The sequence below is a fragment of the Mycteria americana genome, chromosome 6, assembly GCF_035582795.1.
Source record: "Mycteria americana isolate JAX WOST 10 ecotype Jacksonville Zoo and Gardens chromosome 6, USCA_MyAme_1.0, whole genome shotgun sequence".
Classification (NCBI taxonomy): Eukaryota; Metazoa; Chordata; class Aves; order Ciconiiformes; family Ciconiidae; genus Mycteria; species Mycteria americana.
Window position 1 is genome coordinate 25,023,158 of NC_134370.1, and position 23,567 is coordinate 25,046,724.

The 23,567-nt window shown below is 37.7% G+C and overlaps 1 protein-coding gene across 2 annotated transcripts in view; it reads left to right on the forward strand.

Annotated features, from left to right (window-relative positions):
* VCL (vinculin) overlaps nucleotides 1–21,599 on the forward strand; it is a 65,141-nt gene extending 43,542 nt beyond the window's left edge. The window contains exons 9-22 of one of the 2 annotated variants that reach the window (XM_075505127.1): nucleotides 1,200–1,353; nucleotides 2,373–2,548; nucleotides 3,786–3,976; nucleotides 6,700–6,899; nucleotides 7,404–7,532; nucleotides 8,613–8,762; nucleotides 9,303–9,411; nucleotides 10,418–10,720; nucleotides 11,325–11,449; nucleotides 11,774–11,959; nucleotides 14,937–15,146; nucleotides 17,333–17,536; nucleotides 18,170–18,274; nucleotides 19,001–21,599. In XM_075505127.1, coding sequence (XP_075361242.1) covers nucleotides 1,200–1,353; nucleotides 2,373–2,548; nucleotides 3,786–3,976; nucleotides 6,700–6,899; nucleotides 7,404–7,532; nucleotides 8,613–8,762; nucleotides 9,303–9,411; nucleotides 10,418–10,720; nucleotides 11,325–11,449; nucleotides 11,774–11,959; nucleotides 14,937–15,146; nucleotides 17,333–17,536; nucleotides 18,170–18,274; nucleotides 19,001–19,147 — 2,389 coding nt within the window. In that variant the 3' untranslated portion in view covers nucleotides 19,148–21,599. The remainder of the gene's footprint in view (nucleotides 1–1,199; nucleotides 1,354–2,372; nucleotides 2,549–3,785; nucleotides 3,977–6,699; nucleotides 6,900–7,403; nucleotides 7,533–8,612; nucleotides 8,763–9,302; nucleotides 9,412–10,417; nucleotides 10,721–11,324; nucleotides 11,450–11,773; nucleotides 11,960–14,936; nucleotides 15,147–17,332; nucleotides 17,537–18,169; nucleotides 18,275–19,000) is intronic. The other variant, XM_075505126.1, reaches the window with a different exon arrangement.
* The last annotated feature ends 1,968 nt before the right edge of the window (nucleotides 21,600–23,567 follow it).

Here is a 23,567-nt window from a genome sequence, read left to right on the forward strand (position 1 = left end):
TAGTTTGCTATATAAAGGCTAAAAAGGCTGAAATTCAGAAATATTGGTTATATTGTCATTAAAGAGAGGAGTATATTAGCTATAATAGTGGTAGTGGATGAGAAGCTGGTTTTAGTTTATCTTCACTTGGATTTCCAGCTGCTTGACCTTAGAGAATGTAAGAGCTTCTTTGTACCAGTTTTTCCACAGAGTGTTAGAAATTAGGCTAAACTCTTACTCTTTGTGCAAAGCAGTGGCTGGTGTCAGCTTTGTATTGTTTGAAACTTTTGGAGGTGGAGGAAGAGGCAGGACTAAGATTTACTAACAAATGAGTTAATTTATATGCTGGTTTAATATGTAAATAACTTCAACTCAGCCTGTCAGAAATAAGGTATAGAGAAACATGTCTTGAGACTCTGGCCTGACTGTGTAAATCCACCTTAGCATCACAGTAGCATGCTTGTCATCCTTCCACTTACTACGGTCTTTTTAAAGTTAGTAGTTCGATAAAGTTAACATGCTCAAAAAGCTTTCCAGTCAGTAGTCAGGTTATATTGGAATGGAGTATGAGATTTCTTATGCAAAACTAATGTTCTCAGGCATATATATTTGAAGTAATCTTTCTATCCAACTTTTAACTCCTAAGCATTTGAACAAATGGTGGTAGTGCTGCAAATTGTTTTCTACAGTCCTGTAAATTTTTATTGCTAGCATCCCTTTCACCATTTTAAGAAGTCTTACCAATAGCCCTTAACCTTTAATCTACTTTGTCAACATGATTGAGGCAACTAAGACATCTTACTTGCACTTACAGACTTGCTGTCCTCACTTAGGTATGGCAAGACATAACTCCTGCAGGTTCTGACTGACTTGCAGCAATTTATAAGTGAGGAGATAACGGGCCTTGCCCTGGGTACTTTAATGGAACTGTATCCTCAAATAGCCTTACTTTGTGAGACTTAAAAAATGTTCATTCTTCTGAGGATGCTAAATGTCAAGTTCTGGAAGGGGGAAAATATGCTGTTAAACTCATCTTGTTGTGGTGTTTCTCCTCAAGTTATTTTTGTTTTCCCAGGGAAAAAAAACAAACCTGATTAAATACTGTATCTCTTGCAATAATTGCTGCAAATGTTCATAAACAGTTTTTGTTGCCACCTCTTTAGAGAAGAGCTTTGTTCAATCCTGAGCTGATTCTGTGATGCTCTCTTTGTCTTGGGCAGAGGACAGGGTGCTACACCCATGGCTATGCAGAAAGCGCAGCAGGTGTCACAAGGTTTGGATTTGCTCACTGCAAAAGTGGAGAATGCAGCCCGCAAATTGGAGGCCATGACAAACTCTAAGCAGGCAATTGCTAAGAAGATTGATGCTGCTCAGGTACCACTAATGATTTAATAAATCAAAACATGATTATGTTACTGCTGTTAGAGCTGTTATACTGAAATATTTTAGTTCTTTCCAAACACAACACAGTTACTTGTTAGGAATAACGTGTAGAGGATACTTGCCTTTACACAGAAAAATCTTAAATTCAGTAATTTACAGGGTTCTCTGAGTTTTGCTACAGCTTTTTTAATAATTTTTTTAGCATTGCTAAAAATTTCAAGGTTGTGAAATTAAAATGAGGAAACATGCTAAATTTGGACATAAACTGATCTTATTAAAGAAAAGAGTAGAGAGGAGTTTCAGACTGCACAGATTTACCTATGGGTAAAACCAGAGCCCTTTCCTTGGGCTCTGCTTTGGGAGTGGAGTTCAGGATTTAGAACTTCATATTCATGACAAAAGCAAAACAATGTTAATGAAACTTTTTCTTTTAGTTGATCCTTTATTTTTGAAATTGCTAAAAACTCCCTCAATAGTCAGCCTATTACCTGGTGATGATGATGGTCATGAGATAATGAACCTTCTATATATGCCTTATCTAAATGTGTGTATGTGTATATAATAATAGATATATAAATATACATTAATATTATATATATATATATCAATGAAATGATAATGAAACTTTTTAGGAAGAGCTTTGCAGAGAATGCCACACTGTGCACGAGAGCATCTGTTTTCATTTTTCTTCTGAAAGCCAGATTATGACTTTCTAAAGCCACTAGTTAAAATCTTACTTCTGAAAATACTGTCGGCAAATGGTGAGGGGAGAGAGAGAATATAAAATCTTTGGGTAGACTTCATCTAGTTTGACATCTTCTTCAAAACAGAAAAACTGTCAGACAATAGAACAACTTCATGGTATCTAATAAACAGAAATTGCTTTTGAAAAGTATTTGCTGTTAAATAAAGTTTTGAAAGCTGTATTAATTTTTATTTTTGTTTAAAAGTCTCTATATAGAAATAATATTACTGTTTATCTTCACTTGTACACAACTTCTTTCTATTAGAATTGGCTTGCGGATCCTAATGGGGGCAGTGAAGGAGAAGAACATATTCGGGGAATTATGGCTGAAGCAAGGAAAGTTGCAGAATTATGTGAGGAGCCTAAAGAAAGAGATGATATCCTTCGTTCCTTGGGGGAAATCTCTGCTTTGACAGCTAAGCTGTCAGATCTGCGGCGACAGTATGTATTAGTTTTATCACCATTAAATTATTTGAATTACTTTCATTTGCAGTTCAAAGTGCTGAGCAAAATCAGAATATTGGTGATTAATTGGGGAATATATTTTCCTCCAAGAACTGGGAATGGACATCTTATACTTCTGAGTTTCTATCTTGCATTTAGTAAAAATTGAATGCGAAAATTTGTTCTATTCCTGGGGGGTGGGGTGGGGGGAGAGCTAACTTTTTAACATCCTTTAAAAAATTTAATTTATAAATATTTATCCTTTTTAATGCTTCAACCTAATGATTTCTATCCCAAAGCCCAACTTGCACGATCTTCCTCAAAAAAAAAAAAAAAAAAAAGAGTAACTAGAGTTGTATTATCTAGAAAATATTTTCTTTCTATTGCCTATGGAATTTTGACAGGCAAACCGAAGCCAAAAGTGAGCTCCTTTGTACTGTCAAAGCACTTCAAAGGAATGAGATAATATGAAATTTAAGTTTGTTTATACAGACAAGTGTCATCACTGTTTTTTGCTAAGCAGTTTACTAAATGGCAACGTGGAATATCTAGCACTTCAATCACTGTCAGTGTTCTAAGCTGTAACTGCAAACTGTATAAAAGATAAGACTTTCAGAAAACCCTGTTACCTTGGGTTCAGTGCTCAGCTGCAAATGATATTTCTATATCAGTTTTGGAAAGAGGATGTTTGAGAATGGAAGTGGAGAAAGTTATTGTATAAATTGTGATTTTCATCTATGGCTAGTTGCAATATGGAGATAAATATTTTTCTTCATTAATTAGACACTTTAATCAAGTTTTTCTTGAGGTTTAGCTGCTGCAGGTCTTAATGTGCTACCTCTTTTCAAGTTTCTATTGAGTATATTTCAAGTTTATATTGCTTTGGGTCTGTTGCTGCTTGCTTTTCTGCTTGTAATCTGTGTGGCATTATTGCAGTTGCTCATAAGACAGCCATGAGTATGGGAAATCAAAGTCATACATCAGTATTATCAATGACAGTACCATGCCTTCCCCCACTTCAGTGCTGTGTTGAACATATGTAAGATCTAGGTGCCATGGCAGAGAAGTGTGATGGGGATTTATGGATGACAGGTCTGCATTATTTGCTCTGAGACTCAAGTGTCAAATATAACCTTATTTAAAGAGGTGAAGTACCTTTCATTGTGTCTTCCTGCTGAATTTGGGACTAGCTCTAAACGATCTTTATATGACTGTGCATTTTTTTAATCCTTAGTGGGAAAGGTGACTCTCCTGAGGCCCGTGCATTGGCGAAGCAAATAGCTACATCACTTCAGAATTTACAGTCTAAAACAAACAGGGCTGTAGCAAATACTAGGCCAGTTAAAGCAGCTGTCCATTTGGAGGGCAAGATTGAGCAAGCTCAAAGGTGGATAGACAATCCTACAGTTGCTGATCGGGGAGTAGGTGAGTGTTTCCGTGTGCTCTCTCCGTCACAGTATTATGGTTAAACTTGTTAGTAATTTTATATGACTGAAACTACTGCTCCTGGGATGCTGAGGATGTGTGGAATCTCTTCACTGATGTGCAGACCTGCAGTTTGTGGCTGGAGGTTTATAGTCAAGTCCTGGCTGTGACACTATTGAGTCGAGCTGGCCCATGATTCTCTTTGTCTTCTGGAAAGAACAACTTTGGCGAAGAATAGGAGAACGTGTACTGTAGAACAGACAAACTTTAGACTACTCCTTGCTCTTATTATTGTGCAGATATAGTATCTCAATTTTGAATTTATACCTACTCCAGCAAATTTAGTAATTTAAGTCCTTCAGAGAGGAGAAAAACATTCATAAACCTAACCTAAAAATATCAATTCTTGTATGGTCTCTGGGTTATCTGAGGAGAATGCTACTTAATCAAAGAGAAAGATGATCTGAGAATCCAAGCATGCTATCAGCAGGCATGTAATTATGGTTCAGGAGCTGCTCTACTGAGAGCTTATTGTAAACCATTTCTGAAATTTATTGTTTAGCTCCTTCTGATGCTATTGCAAGTAGGTGGATGAAGCTTGAAAACTGGATTCAGTAGTTTTTTCTGTAGCAGTTAAGTCTGAGCAGTGCAGTTATGTCTGAGCAATGCAACTGATAATGACGAGTGGAAACATGCCTTACAAGAAGTAGTATAACTGCAGACCTTTAATACCTATTTCTCGCACCTTTTCCTGTCTGTCAAGATAACTTCTGTTGTGTGAATAACAATGACAGATCCTTGAATTAAAGATTTAGTGATGTTGATAACTTGGATAGTTGTGATGTGCAAATTTATATGCAATATTTTAAACGGAATAGTGGAGGTCCATGTTTTGATACTTTCTGATGAGCAAATTGCACACCGAATGAGATGACCAAGAAGGTGGTAGATAGGACTCATGAGATGTTTTGGCAGTGGCTGAAAACCTTCCTAATTTTTATGTTTCTCTTGAACATAGTAACCTGTGAGATGATTGGCTCAAAGAAGCACAAAACCTAAACTTATTTTTTTTTTTATTTTTAATTCAAAAGAAACAAAGGTAACTTAAATCCCTCTTGAAGTCTGTAAGTGCCTAGTTAATCATGAGGCTTGCATACATACTGAAAGCTTGCTGAAGGAACTGAAGTTTCTCAACATTGGATACATACTACAGAATTTAATCAATTGCTGTAGTAATACATATGACAAAAATGTGTGTAGAGATGCAAAATGTTGCATGTCCCATAACTTCAGTGTTTCTAGTTTAATGAAGAAAAATTCCAGTTGTAACATGATGTCATTGTTCAATTTTTTCATTTAAATGTCTTCACTTGCATTGGCCCTTGGCAGGGTGCTTGTAGGAAAGGTGTATTAAGAATATAAATCAGATACGTGCTCTCTTCAGTCTGGACAGCACTTCTGGTAGAATTTGGCCTGGTATTTTCAGTGCTATGATAATGTGAGAATACTTCGGTGTCTCTGCAGTCGTAATGGCCGTGTCACAAATAACTTGGTGTGTTTGCAGTTATCCCAGGGTAGTGCTTCAACACAAACTGAATTTTGAAGTAACAAGGCAGAATGTGTATTTTATTTTATAGTGACCCACTTCAGTGGTGTTAGCTGCCATAAATATTTACATGCATTCATATTATGAATTATCCAAGCTCAGTGATGGCTAAAGTAACTGCAATTGGCAGATACAAACTAGGCAAGAGGTATTCAAATACTAAACTGGTATGTGAAGTGTACTTGCTTGGCTGCACTTGACTTATGCAAAACAACAATTAAAAAATATCTTGGGACAGTCCAACAGCACCGAACACTGATAAGCTTTCTAAAATGATGGTGGCAGTGCTGAGTGATTCTTGGATAGTCAGGTCCTGTGACAACTTCCTTCTAAGTAGTTTTGAGCTCGCTTGTGAACTTTGACTTGTGCATTAGCATTGGCTTAAAATGATTCTTCAGTAGGTCTTTAAAGGACTTAATATACGATTCTGTGACTTCTTTTAAAAGAAGAATACTATTGTATTGAGGAGCATATCTTGTGAAAGAACAGGAAGCTTCTGTAAGTGAATGAAGGAAATCACCCATGTTAAAGTTTGTTTTTTTTTTTACAGAAAAACTTTTGACACACTGCGGAGGCTATACAAGGATTCTGCCCCTCTTGCGCCCGCCCCCCCCCCCCATCCTGGACACTTGACACTTCTTACCCATGATTTCTAGAATCCTGGGAGAGAGTATTCTGCTTTTTAATTTGTGGTTTTTAGTTGGCTTTTCTCCCCCTCTTCCTGCTCATCTTCTAATGACTTGTAATCATGTGAAGTTGAATTTCAGTACTTGGAATTTGCAAGTGCTTTCCATTGGAGTCAACAGATTAATTACGTAGGAATACCTGACAGCTGTAATGGTTAACTTCTGTCAGACCACCCTGGTTAAAAAGGATGCATCTCTAGCCAGAGTTGTTGTAATAAGCAAAAAGAAACTGGTGAGAGTTGAATTCCTTTATGGGTTTGAACTGTAATTGCTTAATGATAAACTGCAGAAGATCCTTTCCACTGCCTAGAAAGGTGTTCTTAAAAACCCCAAGAACTCTGAAATGTCACTTACTTCATAGTGCATCTGATTTATGCTTTCAATTTTTTCATCTGCTGTATGTTAGTATAACATGACTTCTTCTACTGTAGGCCAGGCAGCAATTCGGGGTCTGGTTGCAGAAGGTCGTCGTTTAGCCAATGTCATGATGGGACCTTATCGTCAAGACCTGCTTGCCAAATGTGACCGTGTAGACCAGCTGGCTGCTCAGCTAGCTGACCTTGCAGCAAGAGGGGAGGGAGAATCTCCTCAGGCCAGGGCAATTGCTGCTCAGCTTCAGGACTCACTGAAGGTAAAAATCTGTTCTTGTGCAGTGAAATGCATAATATGCTGAAGTACTTGCGTTCCTCTGATAAAGTGCTTGTGTGGGGGAGGCATCAATAAAAACAAAAAAAGTGCAGCGAAAAAAAACCCTGTTGGTTTAGCTGAGATGCTTAAAGCAGACATTCTACAAAGTCCTTGATATCATGCCGTAGGGATTAATTCCAAATGAACAATTTAGAAGTAAAAACAAAGTCTCATTTTAAAAGAAAATAGTATGCTGGCATTGCAAATTTGAGGGGCAAGGTCTCAAATCATGCTGTTCATGGCTTCTGATGCTGCTTCAAGGAGTGGTATGTAAGCTTCTGGTATTCCAAATTATGTAAAAAGTGATTCATTGATCATGCTTTTAAGATCATTTTATCTTAACGGCTGCCACTGTAATGGGCTTCCCCCCGAAGAGGTTTTATGGATTTGAATCCCTACAAACTTAATATTGCTGTATCATGTGCTAATAATTTTCCTTTTTTTTAAGGATCTTAAAACACGGATGCAAGAGGCAATGACTCAAGAGGTTTCTGATGTTTTTAGTGACACCACAACTCCTATTAAATTGTTAGCAGTAGCAGCCACTGCTCCTTCTGATGCTCCCAATAGAGATGAGGCAAGTATACCCAGGTGGTCTTTCCCATGTGAAGCTTCAGTTATTGTTTAATTTTACCTGACTTGGTATTTTGAAAAATGAATCAGTATTTTTTTCTCAAGCTTGTGATACACGCTTATTAATTCTGACAGCATAATGATTGTCATGCAAATTTCTCTGGACCCTTGGAGATTGAAAATTGTGCTGTATATGCCTGGAAACTGTATTGTCCCTGACTTCAGTAAATGGCAAAGATTTCTCCCTGTGATGTTTGTACCATGTTGCCTTCAGCATGCTAAAAATTCTTGTGCAAAAATGTAAAAAATCAATGTCAAATCAATTGTCAATGTCAAAAATCATCAGTGCAAAAATCACTGACATGCTAGTTAGTGGATTGTACATCTCAACATTATATAAGCTGATTAAAATAGTAAAATTCATGCCAAGATTGATCAACAGATTTAACCTGTTCTCTCGCTGTATAATGTTTCCTTTACTTCAAAGCTACTGGCTGCATGTGAAGTATCTAAAAGTCTGTGGCTGGCCACTGTGTTTGGCTAGTTGATTTGAACATGATCAAAATGATTCCCAAGGGCTCAGGGAATGTAGCTTTATGATAGGATAGCTTTTTGTCAAAGTATTCTGTGCCTTGAATAACTAAGGACTGCGGAAGCATGGATTTTTTTTTTCCAATGTGAAGCTTCAATTTTTAGGGTAAAACCCCATATTTATCTTCCACATATAGTTACTTTTGGATTATGGGCTTGAAGATTAATGTCTATGAGCTAAAATAGTTTTAAGACAGTATTTGCTATAGCAGTAGTCATCAAGAATTAGTGTACTTACTACCACACTTTATAGCTTTGAGGTATTATCCTTTGTTGCCCAGAGGAGTTAGTAAAGAAGAAAGTCCAGTAATGTAAAGATTAAAAAAAAAAAATGAAATAGCTTCAAAGCTTTTGTGTCCTTTTGCATCCTCTCAGGAGATGCATTAAGTGTGAATGTTATGAAGGTGTCTCTGGTATTTGACGCTTTGAAGAAATTATGTATTCTTTAGGGAAGTTAGGCTTTTTTAATGTGTTTTTCTCTTCTGACAACTAGGTGTTTGATGAAAGAGCAGCAAACTTTGAAAACCACGCTGCTAGACTGGGAGCTACAGCAGAAAAAGCAGCTGCAGTTGGAACTGCGAATAAAACTACTGTGGAGGGCATTCAAGCAACAGTGAAATCAGCAAGGGAACTTACCCCACAGGTTTGCTTCCTTAGTTTCAAAGGGCTATGAAAAGGGCTGGGGATGACTTCTGTGGAATTTTCTTTATGCCTCTGCTATCAGAGAAGGAAGTTAATACCAGAAAGAAACGTAGTGCTGACACTTAAAAGGGGAATGGCAAATATTTGTGTATATGATACCAAGTAGAACAAACTGATTAAATGACATGTCTTACTCTTCAACTTTTGGCCAGAAGCTTAGTGACTTACCTTTGAAACAAAGTTACTCTGAGGCTTAGCAAGTGGAAAAATACTCTTTAATGAACGTACTTTAGTGCTTTCAAGAAGCGTTTTTAAATAATAAAAACTTTTTGATATATAAGCATGTAATCGAAGTTCCAGAAAAAAGTATTTATGTCAACAAATTCCAGAAGCATTGTAAATCTTCAAGCAGCTAGATGTTGAAGTAGTGTTCCAAATGAGGAGCTACACATCCAGTCCTGGAAAACAAATGTATTTCAGGAATATGTGTGATGTGTTATATACTGATACTTCTATAATTAAAAATGTTTTCCACTGGCAGGTAGTATCAGCTGCTCGTATCCTGCTGAGAAATCCTGGAAATCAAGCTGCTTATGAACATTTTGAGACCATGAAAAACCAATGGATTGATAATGTAGAAAAAATGACAGGTAAAGTAGGAATTTTTTTTTAAGATTATACTTGTAGCTAACTAGCTGGTATAGATTTTTTTTTTTTCCCCATTCACTTTGGATTGATGAAACATGCATAAGAGTAATGACTTATTAAAAATAAATTAAGAGAAGTGGGAATGTGCTCTCTGACTCCAGAAATAGGTATATGTTACAGCATAAACAAAACACCTTGCTTCACAGGTGTTAATTTTGAGCTGCAGTGAAGCAAATTTGGCTATGCTCTTTTGTGAGAAAACCGGAATACCGTTAGTTTTTATTGTGATTGCTATACTAGCAATGTATCACTGAGGCAACTTGAGGTTTTTTACTATATAATCTTGGCATGTTGAATAAGGACAAATAATTAAGTGGTGGCAAGAAAACATGCTTAAAATGATATTAGAACTTGATGAAAGCAGTGAACCAAACAAAGCTACTGATCTACTGAATTGTGCTGAGACACTTAAATGTTTCAGTCTTTCCAAAGTGCAGATCCTTTCCACTGATCTGCTGATCTCCTGATTGTATACTACCTCCTTCTCCATCCCCATAATTAAATTGTGGGTATTTTAAATCTTACTGCTTTGTCACTATATATCATCCTTAAGTAAAAGCACAGCCAGAGGGATATTTCCTTTTGAATGAATGGGAGAGGTACAAAAAGTACTGAATATGCTTAAAGAAATTTGGTGGGAGGAAGGAAGCTCTGCTGCCTATACTGTGTAAGCCAGTTCTTGACTCAAGCAACGTTCCATGGCAGATGAGTAAGAGCTTGGGATGCCATTAGTGGGAGCAAGCCTGACCATGGTTACTGTGATAGAGGTACCACATAATCAGAAGTAAAACTGCAGTAAAACATTTGGTCTGGTTTCCATGCCCTCTTCTGGCTCTCCCCACCCCCCAGTTTGGAAATACTTTTCTGGTTGTGAACAGTCTCTGGAATACCAAATATCCGTTTCCACAGATGAAACTAGAATATTAATGTGTGTAACTTTTATTCTAGGGTTGGTGGATGAAGCCATTGATACTAAATCTCTGTTGGATGCATCAGAAGAGGCTATTAAGAAAGATCTTGATAAATGTAAAGTTGCGATGGCCAATATTCAACCTCAGATGCTGGTAGCTGGTGCCACTAGCATTGCTAGACGAGCAAACCGCATCCTCCTGGTAGCAAAACGGGAAGTTGAAAATTCAGAAGACCCTAAATTCCGTGAGGCTGTTAAAGCAGCCTCTGATGAGCTAAGCAAAACTATATCGCCAATGGTAATGGATGCTAAAGCTGTAGCAGGAAACATTTCTGATCCTGGTAAGGATTTAGTCAGCTGATTTCAGATGTGGGTTTTTTTACTGGCTGAAGATGATGTGAAGTAGTGCCTGTTTGGTCTTATACAGCTGTGTGTCCCCTTTTATGCAAATTTTTTGTACACTTAAATCCCAGAATGATGAAATCAAGGTCACACCACTAACCGCTGAATCCTGCTCTTTTAACATGCTATCTAAGACCTTTGGCATATTCAAGGGAAAATGATTCAACATTCTAGTTTATTACGTGATTTCATAATCTTTATTAGAAGAAGTATTTGTCACTAGTTATCAGTAGTACTACTTTTATGTAAGAAAATATTATCTCATTTCTTTTTTTATTCTAAAAGTTGTTCTGGGAATTACTTTGCCTATTGATAGTGACTATTACTCAGCCCAGACTTTATTTTATGCATGTTGCATATGACACTAACATCTCAAACATGTAAATCCACTGTAAACATTTTGGTAGTTTTTAAACATTTTTTTTTTTTTACATATATATGTGTACTCGACACAGTATGTTACAGAAGTAATTTTTTTGGAGTAGTGTTGCAGTTCTAAATATTACAGAATGCTGTTAAACTGATAATGGAATTCTTATTCAGGTTTGCAGAAGAGTTTTTTGGATTCTGGATACAGAATTCTGGGAGCTGTGGCCAAAGTCAGAGAAGCCTTCCAGCCTCAGGAACCAGATTTTCCCCCTCCTCCTCCTGACCTTGAGCAGCTTCATGTAAGTGCAGCATAGTTTGTAATACAATACACAGTTGCCACTGACAACGTGTGGATTGCATACTGAAATTACTTGCGTATATTTTTATACCTTAGAAATAGAATGCATTGTCTGGCCAGCCATGCGTACAAATGGCCTTAACTCTAAAAAATACCAATCCAGCTTTAAAAAGAAGAGATTAAAACATGATTTTTTTTTTAACACAGAGCACTTGAAAAACTGGAAAAAGGCATGAGCTCATGCAATCATGTCTTGCCATGACACCATCCTTTACTCCATTTCGTACTATTTCATTGCACCAAATAAGGTTTTTTCCTTTCTTAGCTGACTGATGAGCTTGCTCCTCCAAAACCACCGCTTCCAGAAGGTGAGGTTCCCCCCCCTAGACCACCACCACCTGAAGAAAAGGATGAAGAGTTCCCAGAGCAGAAAGCAGGAGAAGCTATTAATCAGCCCATGATGATGGCTGCTAGGCAGTTGCATGATGAAGCCCGGAAATGGTCTAGCAAGGTAAGAAGTTGTTATGTGTCTTGTGCTAAAAGGAATATATATATAATATATATTTTATTTTGTTTTGTTTTATTTTATTTTCGATCACTGTGTTTGGTCCAAAGTCAGTTGCCTCAATGACAGAGAATAGTCTTTTATAGACCAAATAGTAAAAACACTGCCATAGGAGGAATTAGAAACCCTTTCAAGTTCGAAGTGAACTAGGGTCAATTGTTCTAATATTCAGAATTGCTAGAATGCTTTATTAACATACCTCTGTGAACACAAATGGGCCTTGTATGCTAAGCTGTTTGTGATCCTTGATGCCCGTATTGCCTAGAGAGCCACTAATACTTATGCCTTTCTAGGCTGACAAGCTGATTGCTATATTTAAGTGACTTTGAAAAGTCTGTATGGATGTTGCAGATGCCAGCTGCAGGAATCATGAGCTGGTTTGTCTTAACTTGCAGCTCCTTCCAGAATTACTTTGCAATTAATCTGGTGCATTTATGATCAGAAAAGTGACCATATATAGATGGCCTGGTCTCATTCTTTTTTGTACTGAGTCACACTTGCTATCAAGGCCAAAATCCTTCATTTCCTTACCATTTCAGTGCTATGACAAAGCAGTGTGAACTTGTCAGTCTTATAAATGCTAATATAACATTCTTGCTTTCCCCCCTTTTTTTACCCCAAAGAGCTACATTTTTCTTCTGGCAGCAACTGAGATTTAGGCTTCTGCAGGTATAAATTAAAGATCAGAATTTGACTTTTAAAATCTCCACTCTTTTTCTCCATCAAATTAGATGGCGAATGAGAAGATAAACTTGAATAGCTTACAGAATCAACTTCAGTGCTTTGTGCTTAAGGAACATCTGTTGTCAAAGTACAGATAAAATACAAAATAAGTCCTGCAAATCTGTTTGAGTGTCTCTTCCATAAAATGAAAAGCTGTATTTTCCCCCATACTTCTGGATATACCAAATACAGATTTGTATTACTAAACTACAGGAATAGTTCTGGAATGTAGTAGTAATCTCAGATGGTAGTTTTTAGGCCAAAAGCCTTAATTTCAGCTTCCTAAAAGTGTTTTGATGTTTCAATCCCAAAATGGGTAACTTAACAATACACAGTAGGTAATAAAATGCTTTTACTATATACATACTAAATTACCTATATATACTGTATACGTTCTAAATTAAATAGTGCAACTGTTAAAATATTTATCAAAGCCAAGCAGCAGACCTTAAAACTCCTTGCTGATTATGAAAGAGCTCTAAGCTTAGTGTGTTTACATTATAAAACACTATTTTCATTGCTGTTTCTCTGAGACCAACAAACCAGTAAGTTAGCCTAAGATTAGTCCTTCTAATTCTTTTTTTAGCAGTCCCATTTTAGCAATAAGAGTACAGTTATTCTGACAGTATGTTTTTGGGGAAGAAGTTTTAAAATAATTTTTGTAGTCTCTGAAGTCACTTATTGGGTGGAAGAAGGATTGATGGACAGTGCTACTGAGGAATATGGGTTAGACCTGGAAAGACAGAAATACAAGGTCTTGCTCATACTAAATCACAATAGACTGTGTGTCAACTGTCTTTGGCTTTTTTTTCCCAATTACATTAGTCTATGGGTACTTTACCATGTGTTACGCTTATGGGGGGGACAAGTACTTAGTCTTTAAAAAATTTTGATAACATTCTTCAGTCTTGTAAGACTTAAAATCAATTTTTTTTTCTTCTTTACAAAAATGCCTCTTCGCTGAGTGGATTCTGGGCTTTTATGTACTCCATTTTTCTCGTGGAGCACAAACCAAACAGTCTATTGCTTTAGCTTTCCCTGCCTTCCCCCCCATTTGGATAAATCAGAGAATGAGGGATATTTGGGAACTTTTCATTAGATTAAGACTTAAATAGAAGTTCTCTTTGAAGATTATTTGATTTGGCAGTATATAAAAGTTACAACTTCCTTCCAAAACTTCTGTGTGTTTTTGTTGGTGTAGATGTGGGGTTTTTTCTATAAAAGGCCGCATCTTAAGCAAAACACAGTTGAAAATGCATGTTTTTTGGTAAGGGTAGCTTGACTTTTATCACACTTGGCTTTAGTCAAAGAAATATAGTTAGTAAACTTGTAGAATATTTTTGTGTTGAAATGCCATTGTATTATAAATACCCATATTGTTATACCACTTACCTCTTCCTTGTGATCTACCCTAACACAATATATTTGATTGAATCTTTTTTTTTTTGAAGGTAATGGATACAACATATTGTGGCAAAAGAGTATCATATGCTTCATAATCCTCTTATTCTACTAATTCTGTTTCAGTCTTTTTTAAGAACTGTAATATTCACAGCATTCACAACATTCAGTATCACCTTCTCTTTTCAATCTTTTCATAACCCGGTTTTGTTCTTTTTCATGTTATCTGCGGTAGTTCAATACTCACTTCTACAGTGTCCCCCACCCCAGTTTCTTTTTTTTCCTCTACAGCAAGCAGTGTCAGTGGTTTTTCCGTGATCCTGCTGCTATCTCTTCTTATCACATATATGTGAACGGGCTTCCATACAAAGCTTTCTATCTGCACAAATACCAGAGTCATCAGCTGCTGTACCTGCTTCTATGCAGTCAAAATGGCTTTCATTGAAACAGAAAATCCATTCATTTCACCATTGTCTGGCCAGAAAATTGTTGTTCTGCAAGTCAGCCTCTGTCTGTAGAAGCTGTAAGCTCAGATGAAAAATGGTGCAGCATCTTTGAATTGTAACTTTTTAATATTTTTGTTAACTTGTGTTCACAGGTGAAATGTTTCTTTCCTGCTGCTAATCTTGTATTCCTTCCCCTCCTCCCTTTGACCTGATCCTAGAGCTGTCTTGTCAGATCCTGAGAGACCAAGAGGATGTTTTGGTCACTAAAACAGCTCAGTTCATGCTCTTCTACCAAATTCTGCTTCTCGTACTAACTGTCCCCTGTTTCTCCACCCTTGCTGCCACCTGCAAAGCCTGATGTGACTGTGATTAATGAAGCGGCTGAGGCTGGTGTAGATATAGATGAGGAGGATGATGCAGATGTTGAATTCACTCTCCCCTCTGACATTGAAGATGATTACGAGCCTGAGCTGCTGTTAATGCCAACCAATCAGCCTGTTAACCAGCCCATTCTGGCTGCTGCTCAGTCTCTACATCGGGAAGCAACCAAGTGGTCTAGTAAGGTACTCTGAGTCTCCCCGGGGACTGATCCGTGTGCATCCAGCCATTTGGAACGCTGACACATTTGCATCACTCTTGATCCCTGCTGGGCCCCGCCATTCTGAATGAATAAGCGTGTCTGCACTTCATTTTAAGGACTGAGAGTGGCTTCACAAGTTTGCTAGATCTGTTTGTCAGTGCTGGATTGAAGCTTGATTTGGGTCACTTATTAATATTTAAAGGCTTCCTCTCCCTTTGCATCTGCCTGTTCTTTGTTATGGCAGTTTTCAAATTGTAGTAGGGGTTGTCTTCCCTCCCCCCGCCCCATTCTTTTTTCCATTCGTTTGGGCTACCTGGGAAGCCATGGTTAATGGTTTCTTAATGACTTCCAGATACAGCAGAGTATACAGCATTCAAGAAGTCATTTAACATGTCTATTGTGCTTTGCCTCCATTGATGCCATCAATTAGAATACCTTCCAACAAGGAATGGCTTTGTATGGCAGTGTGTATGGAGGAGGACTGACTGCCTGCTGGCTTGCACTTGGCTGTATTGCAAATGCTGGTCTTGAGAGAATTCTTTTATGAAGAAGCTGCACTGAATGTTGTTAGTTGCTGAACTGAGATTGTGTTTATATGAAACCAGTGGATAACATGAGATTCAGACATTCACAAGTAGCCTGTCTCTTCTGTCTAAGCACAAATGTTTGCAAGACTGGTCACTTTTTATAGCATGCTGCAGAAATAAGGTTGGTGTCCCAAAACAAACAAAGGTTAGGGGGGGGGTGTGTATGTATATGTATGTGTGCGTGTATATTTACATAGATATACTAAACTATTTTAATAAAAAGGGCTTTAAAAATGTTCTTGTCCTTTTCAGATTCTGATGCTTGGATAACTTGTTAGAGGGCTTCGTAAATGACACTGGTCCTAATTTCTTGATCCTCCTACGTGAAAACATGGAAAAGCTTTGTGTTATGTCATTTGCATCCTAACTGGTTATACTAGCAAACTGTTTAGCTATTAGGTCATGGTAACGAATAGTTCAGCTTTTTGTCTCACCTGTATCTGTAAAATATCTGGGATATGTTCTTGAATTTGCTAGTAGTGAGTCATGGAAGTATGTGCACAGGATAGAGATTACATTTGCTGAGTTGGGTTCTCGCTGTGTACTCTTTGCTCAGAACTTCATTGGTCACTAATTGTGGAATTATAGCAAGGAAAGAGTGTGCTAATACTTAAACTCACTCTGCTAATACTTCATCCACATAATAGGAAAGCTTCATGGCACCAAATAGTTAACTGCTGTCTAACAACTTTCTACAAAGGTGAATCTAAATATACTAACAGACTACTAACAAGTGATCATCTAGGTCTGCTTTTTCTTGTGCTAGGTTTATCTCTGGAACAGTGTATAAGAAAGGGTTTTGCCTTGGTCTTAATTCACATGTTTCAAAAATTTCTCAGAAGTATTTCTGTGACTGTAATTTTGATGCACTTAATATAAGAAACCTGGATTTTAATGTAAGAAATATCAGTAGGTTATCTTTTGAACTATCAAGTTGTTCTCTCCTGGAAGCTTTATTTTAAAGGGAGAGATTTTGTCAAAAAGGAAGATTTATTTTCAAGGAATAACTTTGGGGGAAAAAAAAAAAGTAATAGTTGCATCTCACTTCCACACTACCAGTTACAAAAGTTTTGTATGTCACAGATTCTCTTCCATTTATCCTTTAGCATTATAGCAGCATAGCTGATGCTTTTATGCCACTGAAAATTTTATGCTCAACTGTTATGACTACGCTATTTAACTTAATTAGTGCCATTTGGTTTAACAAGCTATTTAGCACACTTTTAATTTTAAAAAAGCCTTTTTTGGGAAATCTGGAATTTCAAATGCTAATAATGTGCTTTATCTTAAAACCTAGCCAGCAGAGCAATAACTCTTGTTCCATGGACAAACTAACACTTTTCTTTACCACTTTTTTTCCAGTTTTGAAGTGAACTTTTTTCCTGAGTGTTAGGAAGAAAAAGGTCAAACATATAATTAGTACAGATCTTCCCTGTTCCTTGAAGAAGCGTCTTCTGTGTTCACAGATGGTTCTTCCATCCTTCTTGAAAGGGTTGCTACCAAAATGTAGACTGCTGTTCAGTCATGACTTCTGTGAAGCTTCTGTCCCAGCGTGAACACTAACTCATGTTGTTCTCTTCAGGGTAATGACATCATTGCTGCTGCTAAACGAATGGCGTTGCTAATGGCAGAGATGTCCCGCCTGGTGAGAGGAGGTAGTGGAAACAAGCGTGCCCTTATTCAGTGTGCAAAGGATATTGCTAAGGCATCAGATGAAGTCACTCGATTGGCCAAAGAGGTGGCAAAGCAGTGCACTGACAAGCGCATTAGAACAAACCTCTTGCAGGTAATGAGTTAACTTGTAAATGCCTCAAGTACTTTTTTTCCTCTGTTCCTCTCTTAGTATGAGCGAGCACAGGAGTTGTGGCAGTAAATCACATGTGTCTTTCCTTGGCTTGTAAAGTTTTGTCAAGTTCTATGTCTGTTTTTACATCCCATGGTCATATATTCTGTAAAGTCAGGATTTGTTTACAGGTGAGTGGAAGATGCTAGTGTCCAAAGAGGTTTTGAAAAATACCGTGCTAGGAACACTGGTCTGTCCTAAGCCTGCATTGCTTTGTATTTCATCTACTCATTCTTTTGTATCAAAGAATAGTAGTGGAAATATAACACTCTGTAGTTTTTCAGTCTCAGCCAAATATACATCATCTCATTCCTAACCAAGCAGACCCTTGAGGAATATCTGGAGGAAAGGAAAAATGTTGGCTCTATCCCAAAAATTCCCAAAGCAAGTAAAATAAGATTCAAGTATCCTACCAATATTTGTCAGAAAGTCTTTGTCAGAAGGTTATAAGATCCCTTCTATGCTTATTCCTTATCTAATAGCAAAACGAAATCAAAGAGTTTATCTGAAAAAATAATAGATAATGTGTTGGTTCAGTTTATAATGTGAAGTGTTTTTTTTATCCACATTCCTTAGGTCTGTGAGCGAATCCCAACCATCAGTACACAACTCAAAATTCTTTCCACTGTCAAAGCTACCATGCTGGGCAGAACTAATATCAGTGATGAAGAATCGGAACAGGTAAGAGGTGTAAAAATTGATGGTAGTGTGGAATTGTTGATCAGTTTTATGGGGAAAAATATACAACATTGTAAAATCAGATGTGGTCTGGGAACTTAATGTTTGGAAGCTTACCTCTGCTGTTTTAGCGAAGATAATTTTCATATAGCACCTTGGTTTCTGGCTCAAAAGCTACAGTTTAATAGAGGAACATCAATCTTTCCCAAGCCAAAAAGCTACTCTGGTTCAAATTTTTATATGAACAATGTCTTAATCTCCTAGACTTAATGGTAAAAAGCAAGCTAACGAAAGAACTTGCTTCTCCAAACACAGCAGATCTGACATTGGAGGAGTAGTAGCACCCTCTGGTGCACCGTTGTGAAAATACTTATTCTCCAACAACAGCTGGAGTACTTGTCTTGCAGTTCTGTTAGCTTCCAAATGCACGTTTTCAGTTGAAATCCTGCAGTTTTGGCTTCTGAGAGACATAATGCTACTTTGAGACACTAAGCTTGTATTCGGATTTTGCACAAATATACAGTGAGAAATGAGAAAGTCGTCTTGTGAGTCAGGATAACACTTGCTAGTTTCCAGAGACTAGTTGTTTCATTTACTTTTTCATAGTAAGTCAGCAATCGACTGACTTAATGCTTACACTGGGAGTCCTTACGCATAATGGGTTTCCATGCTACTGTCCTGAACATGGTATTTGCCAATACCATTGGAAACTTTTCATTTTCTTGACAGGCAACTGAGATGTTGGTTCATAATGCCCAGAATCTCATGCAGTCTGTGAAGGAAACTGTGAGAGAAGCTGAAGCAGCATCCATCAAGATAAGAACAGATGCTGGATTCACTCTTCGCTGGGTCAGAAAGACCCCATGGTATCAATAAACACTTGCCACATCAGTATTGTTTTCTGTAACATAAAATGCCTTTTTTTGAAACAGAAGAGATATATTGGCAGCAAAAGGTGCTGTATACATGAGCTTAAGATTAGCTTATGCTAATGCCCCATTCTAAGGGTATGAATTAAAAGAGAATGCATTTCAAATGTCTTCGGAATGCATTTGATAGCGAACACCTGAAAATTGCTTCCGACAGTAGATGGTTCTTATCCTTTATTTTTTTTGCTTTTGAAGATTCTCTTCATGAATTCTGTACTCCCAGAAGCACATTTCTTTTATGCACTGTATATTCCAGTAGTTTCCATGTGATGATATAAAACATGGACCTCACTTTAAGCTTGCGTTGAGAGTCTAGGACACTATTGGTTACTTGGCAGTTTTTTAGGGACAATCATCGATGTAGAAGCATTCAGCTTTTCAATAGGATTTTATCTGGCTGTTCTTAAACCATGCAGAAATGATGGAAGGTGTGGGGTTTTTAATTTGTGGGGTGGGGTGGTGCAGAACAGTTTTAAATTGGTGATTAAAATTCCATGTCCAAGATGATATTTTTTTTGCTTTTGATTTTTGCCTGGCAACAGTACTTTAACAAAAACTGGAGCTGTCCTTGTCACCCTCCTGTCACCCTGTAGGCAGGCATTCCAGAACTCTTGTACTGTACTGAAATGCTTTGGAGTGTATGTTAGTGGCACACTGTTGACAGCTTTGAGCCTTACGGCTGGAGACCTTAAATCATGGAACTCTGCAAAAAAGAGCTGAAAATTCATGGAGCTGAAAAATCCTGGTTCTCTTAAGCTAGCTGCATGTCCAGGACCAGGAAGTGCCACATGTTGGCTCTTTCCTTTTGAAAACCAAATGAGCACATGCAATTATTATTTTTTTTTCCTCTTCCCTCCATCTGATGTTACTCCAGCCACTCAAGGTGGAAATTAAAAGATAAAGATATTAAATTAAAAAAGACCTTTTGCCTCACTGCCCTTGTTTCCAACAATGCATAAGCTTTTTGAAACCCAAGCACTGCAGGGACATGAAACCCTTTTTAGGTAGTCTGGCTACCAGCAAACAGTGGTTCCTAATGCTAAACGTACTAGGACATTTGTTACTGTTTTTGACATTTGGAGTTTGGAGGCTCAAAATCTTTTTTCAAGTTCTAGTAATAGTGAATTGAACAAAGTGTTACTGTATCTTTAAAACAAAACCCAACCCAAACCACAACAATAAAAACCTACAAAATCCCCCTGTTCTATTACTAAAATAAACTTGGGATGCTTTTATCCTTCCATAACTGAACATGCCTTCATATATATATATGCACATTCATTTAATTGCTCCATAGTCTCTTTAGGCGTTTGACAGAAAGGAGAATTATTGTTTTAGAATGAGTCTCTGTACATTTGCAAGGAACACTTGCAGACTTCTGCCCAGAGCAGCACTGACCTCATGATGCCTATTAATTTGCTGAAAACTGTTGCATGATCAAACCACCTTTAATAGAAGTGCCCTTGTGGAAAAACTGCACAGTCTTAACCACTCAGACACACACACAGTATAGTCAGCTCTCCTTTACCTGTCTGCAACAGTTATTCTACAGTTGGACTTTCCCCCCTCCACCCTGCCTTTGTTGCACTGTTACCTAAAAAGGGAAGTTAAACTGATTATAATACATCTGCCTCAAACTGACCTTAGCAAGAGAAAGCGTGCGTTTGTCTTCAGTTCACTCCTTGTGTCTAGGCATTATGAAATATGGGTACTTAGGATCTTCCCTTAGTATTCTCTTCCTGCAATTACCTGCAACAGGAAGAGGAAGGAAGGGGTGCCAGAGCCTTAACCTGAATGTCTTGCATTTGGTTGGTTTATACCAGACCTTTAACATAACTGTAATGTAGTAATTTCTATTTAATAGTAAATAACACTGAATAGGTAGGGGTTATTTTTAAGGGATTTTCTAAATAGTCTTCCTGTATTACTTTTCAATGCTCCTCACATTTCCTCCCCCCCAATTCAGGCTTCTCTGTGAGATTTTTTTTTTTTAGCATCACTGTTTAGTTGCTTGACTGATATTAATGCAATATTACTAATGCCTTTAATACATAATTGTTTATGCCAAAGATCACTTTTTGTTTATTGAGGAATGTTTGCAGGAAAGTTATGAATCATGGTTGCCTTTGATATTCTTCCAGAATGTTTGCTATAAGTTCTTAAACTGTTTTGTAGAAGCTAAGATACTTGTCCACCTTATGCAATGACTGCTTTTTTGAACACTATTAGTCTTCAGACCTGAAATGCAGCAAAAATTTGAAAAAGACCATGAATGTCACCTAGAAATGTTTTACCACTATAAAACTTTGTTTATAAACCAAAATGTATTGTATAGTCTAATGTTTTCAACCTTTCTTTGGTTCTGTTAAAACAATAAAAATGCATTTGTACAAATGTCAGCTTGCGAGTATTAATGATAATGGAGCAGTGGATAACACTGTAACAAGAAGAGCAAAAAGCCAAAGCAGGAGAAATACTAAAGTGAAAGAACAGTTGTTTCTACATATTCTGAACAGAAGAAAGTGCAAAGTTCCTCAAACAGGAGAAGATTAAAGCAAGTTGTTTCTGTCTTTTGTGCCCATAAAACTAGTAATTAAAGAACTTACTGGAAATTGTGGTCCAGTGGGAGAAAACAGGAGTTCATCCAGAGGCATGATGGTCTTCTGTTCTAGTAGGACTGAACAAGGTTCTGAAAACTTGAAATGGGATTTGCCTAATCCTGTCCATAAGGGAAGAACTGCTACTCTGGCCAACACCTCATTAATCTGAATTTTAGTTCACTAATCACAAGGGTGATTACCATGGAATCACTGTCCTGTTTCCTTTGCTCCTTCATAGTAAGAACCTCTTATATGCTTTTTCTTGCTCAAAATTTCTACCAGCACACATAATGTTCTGATTTTGTGGAACCAGCATTTGTTGGTGCTGTAGGACCAAACATAGTTCCACAGTGCCAGAAGGCATCTGGGATTTAGTAATAATAGGTAAAATTCAGATGTCATACTGTTCACACAGTTCTTCCCATACCTGAGAGAGGATGAGAACCTGAGAGGCAATCACCTTTGTCAGCACTCCCAGAGCTGGGCACCTAGAGAAGGGGAGATAAAAAGTTGGCAGTACTAATTCTGCACTAATGACACCCTCCAATTTCTTGCTATCCTATTCATACAGGTGCTGGTGCAATTTTTTTTAACAGGGAGAATACAAACACAGTTCCCCCTTCTGCAGATTCTGCAGCTGAGTTTCCTGTGTTTGGAGAAATGGCAGGAGCCAGCACACCTACAGCAAAAGGTATAAGCCTCGCACAACAAACACCATTTCCCTGATGAAAACCACCTTCATGCTCGGGGTGGTTTCCTACCAGGTGAGTGTAATTCTTGTGACTCCTGGTGGTGCGCTGTGAAGGTACAGATCAAAGCTCTTCCAGAGACAGAAGCTTTGTGCGTGCTTCCCTGGGGCCCGAGTTACAGCAGGTTGGCAAGGCTTGTTCTGTAACGCGCTGACGGGCAGTGTTGGCGTTAAGGCTAGCCAGTTTTGGTATTACGTTATGTTCTCTATCAGTAATGGTGTCAGTTCTGAAAGGAGATCTTGCAGCACTTCCAGGCTGCTAATGCAGAGAGCAGCTCTAGCTACTCAGACTTAAGCTTGGGACAGTATCAGTGACATCTGAAGACAAGACTTCTAGTAAAATTACCGTAACTGAAGGATGCCATTTGCTGAAACATGGAGCGGAACTGTAGGATGAATAATGAATTGGTGGTTATTTCTCCAGTTGAAAAAGGTAGAGTAGAAGGTTGGTAGCTTTTAATACCCAGTGTTGTGTCTACACAAATACAAGGCTTTCTTACAGGTGCTGGTTCTTAAAGGTGCTGTTTTATCTACACTAATTACTGTAATTTCAGAAATTCAAAATGGTCGTCTGTGGCCAAGTTTACCCTAGTGATATTACCAAAGTTACAAATAGAGAATATATGCTCATTTCTTTTCTTACTGGCTTGCTTCTGGTTCAGATGGGCTCCCCCTCCTTTTTTCAGACTGGATCACTTTTTGTCCCAGTATTTGAAATTTTGACTACTATATGACTTTACTTCCTATTCTTCATCTGGAGCAAAGCTAGCACCTATTCATCAATTTGTAAGCCAAACACGTTGGGGAAACAAAGATTCTCCTGTCCCCTGTGCTTCCTTAATTCTGAACTTGGGTTTCTCAGCCTACTATGTACTGACCAAATGTATGATTTGAATCCGGACAGGTACTGTCGAGCACATATTGCTTTACAGAGATAACAAGTTTATGCTGGTGTGTAGGGAAAAGTTTAGTCAGCTTTGCATCATCACTGTTGTCTTTGAAATGTCATAATCTAAACA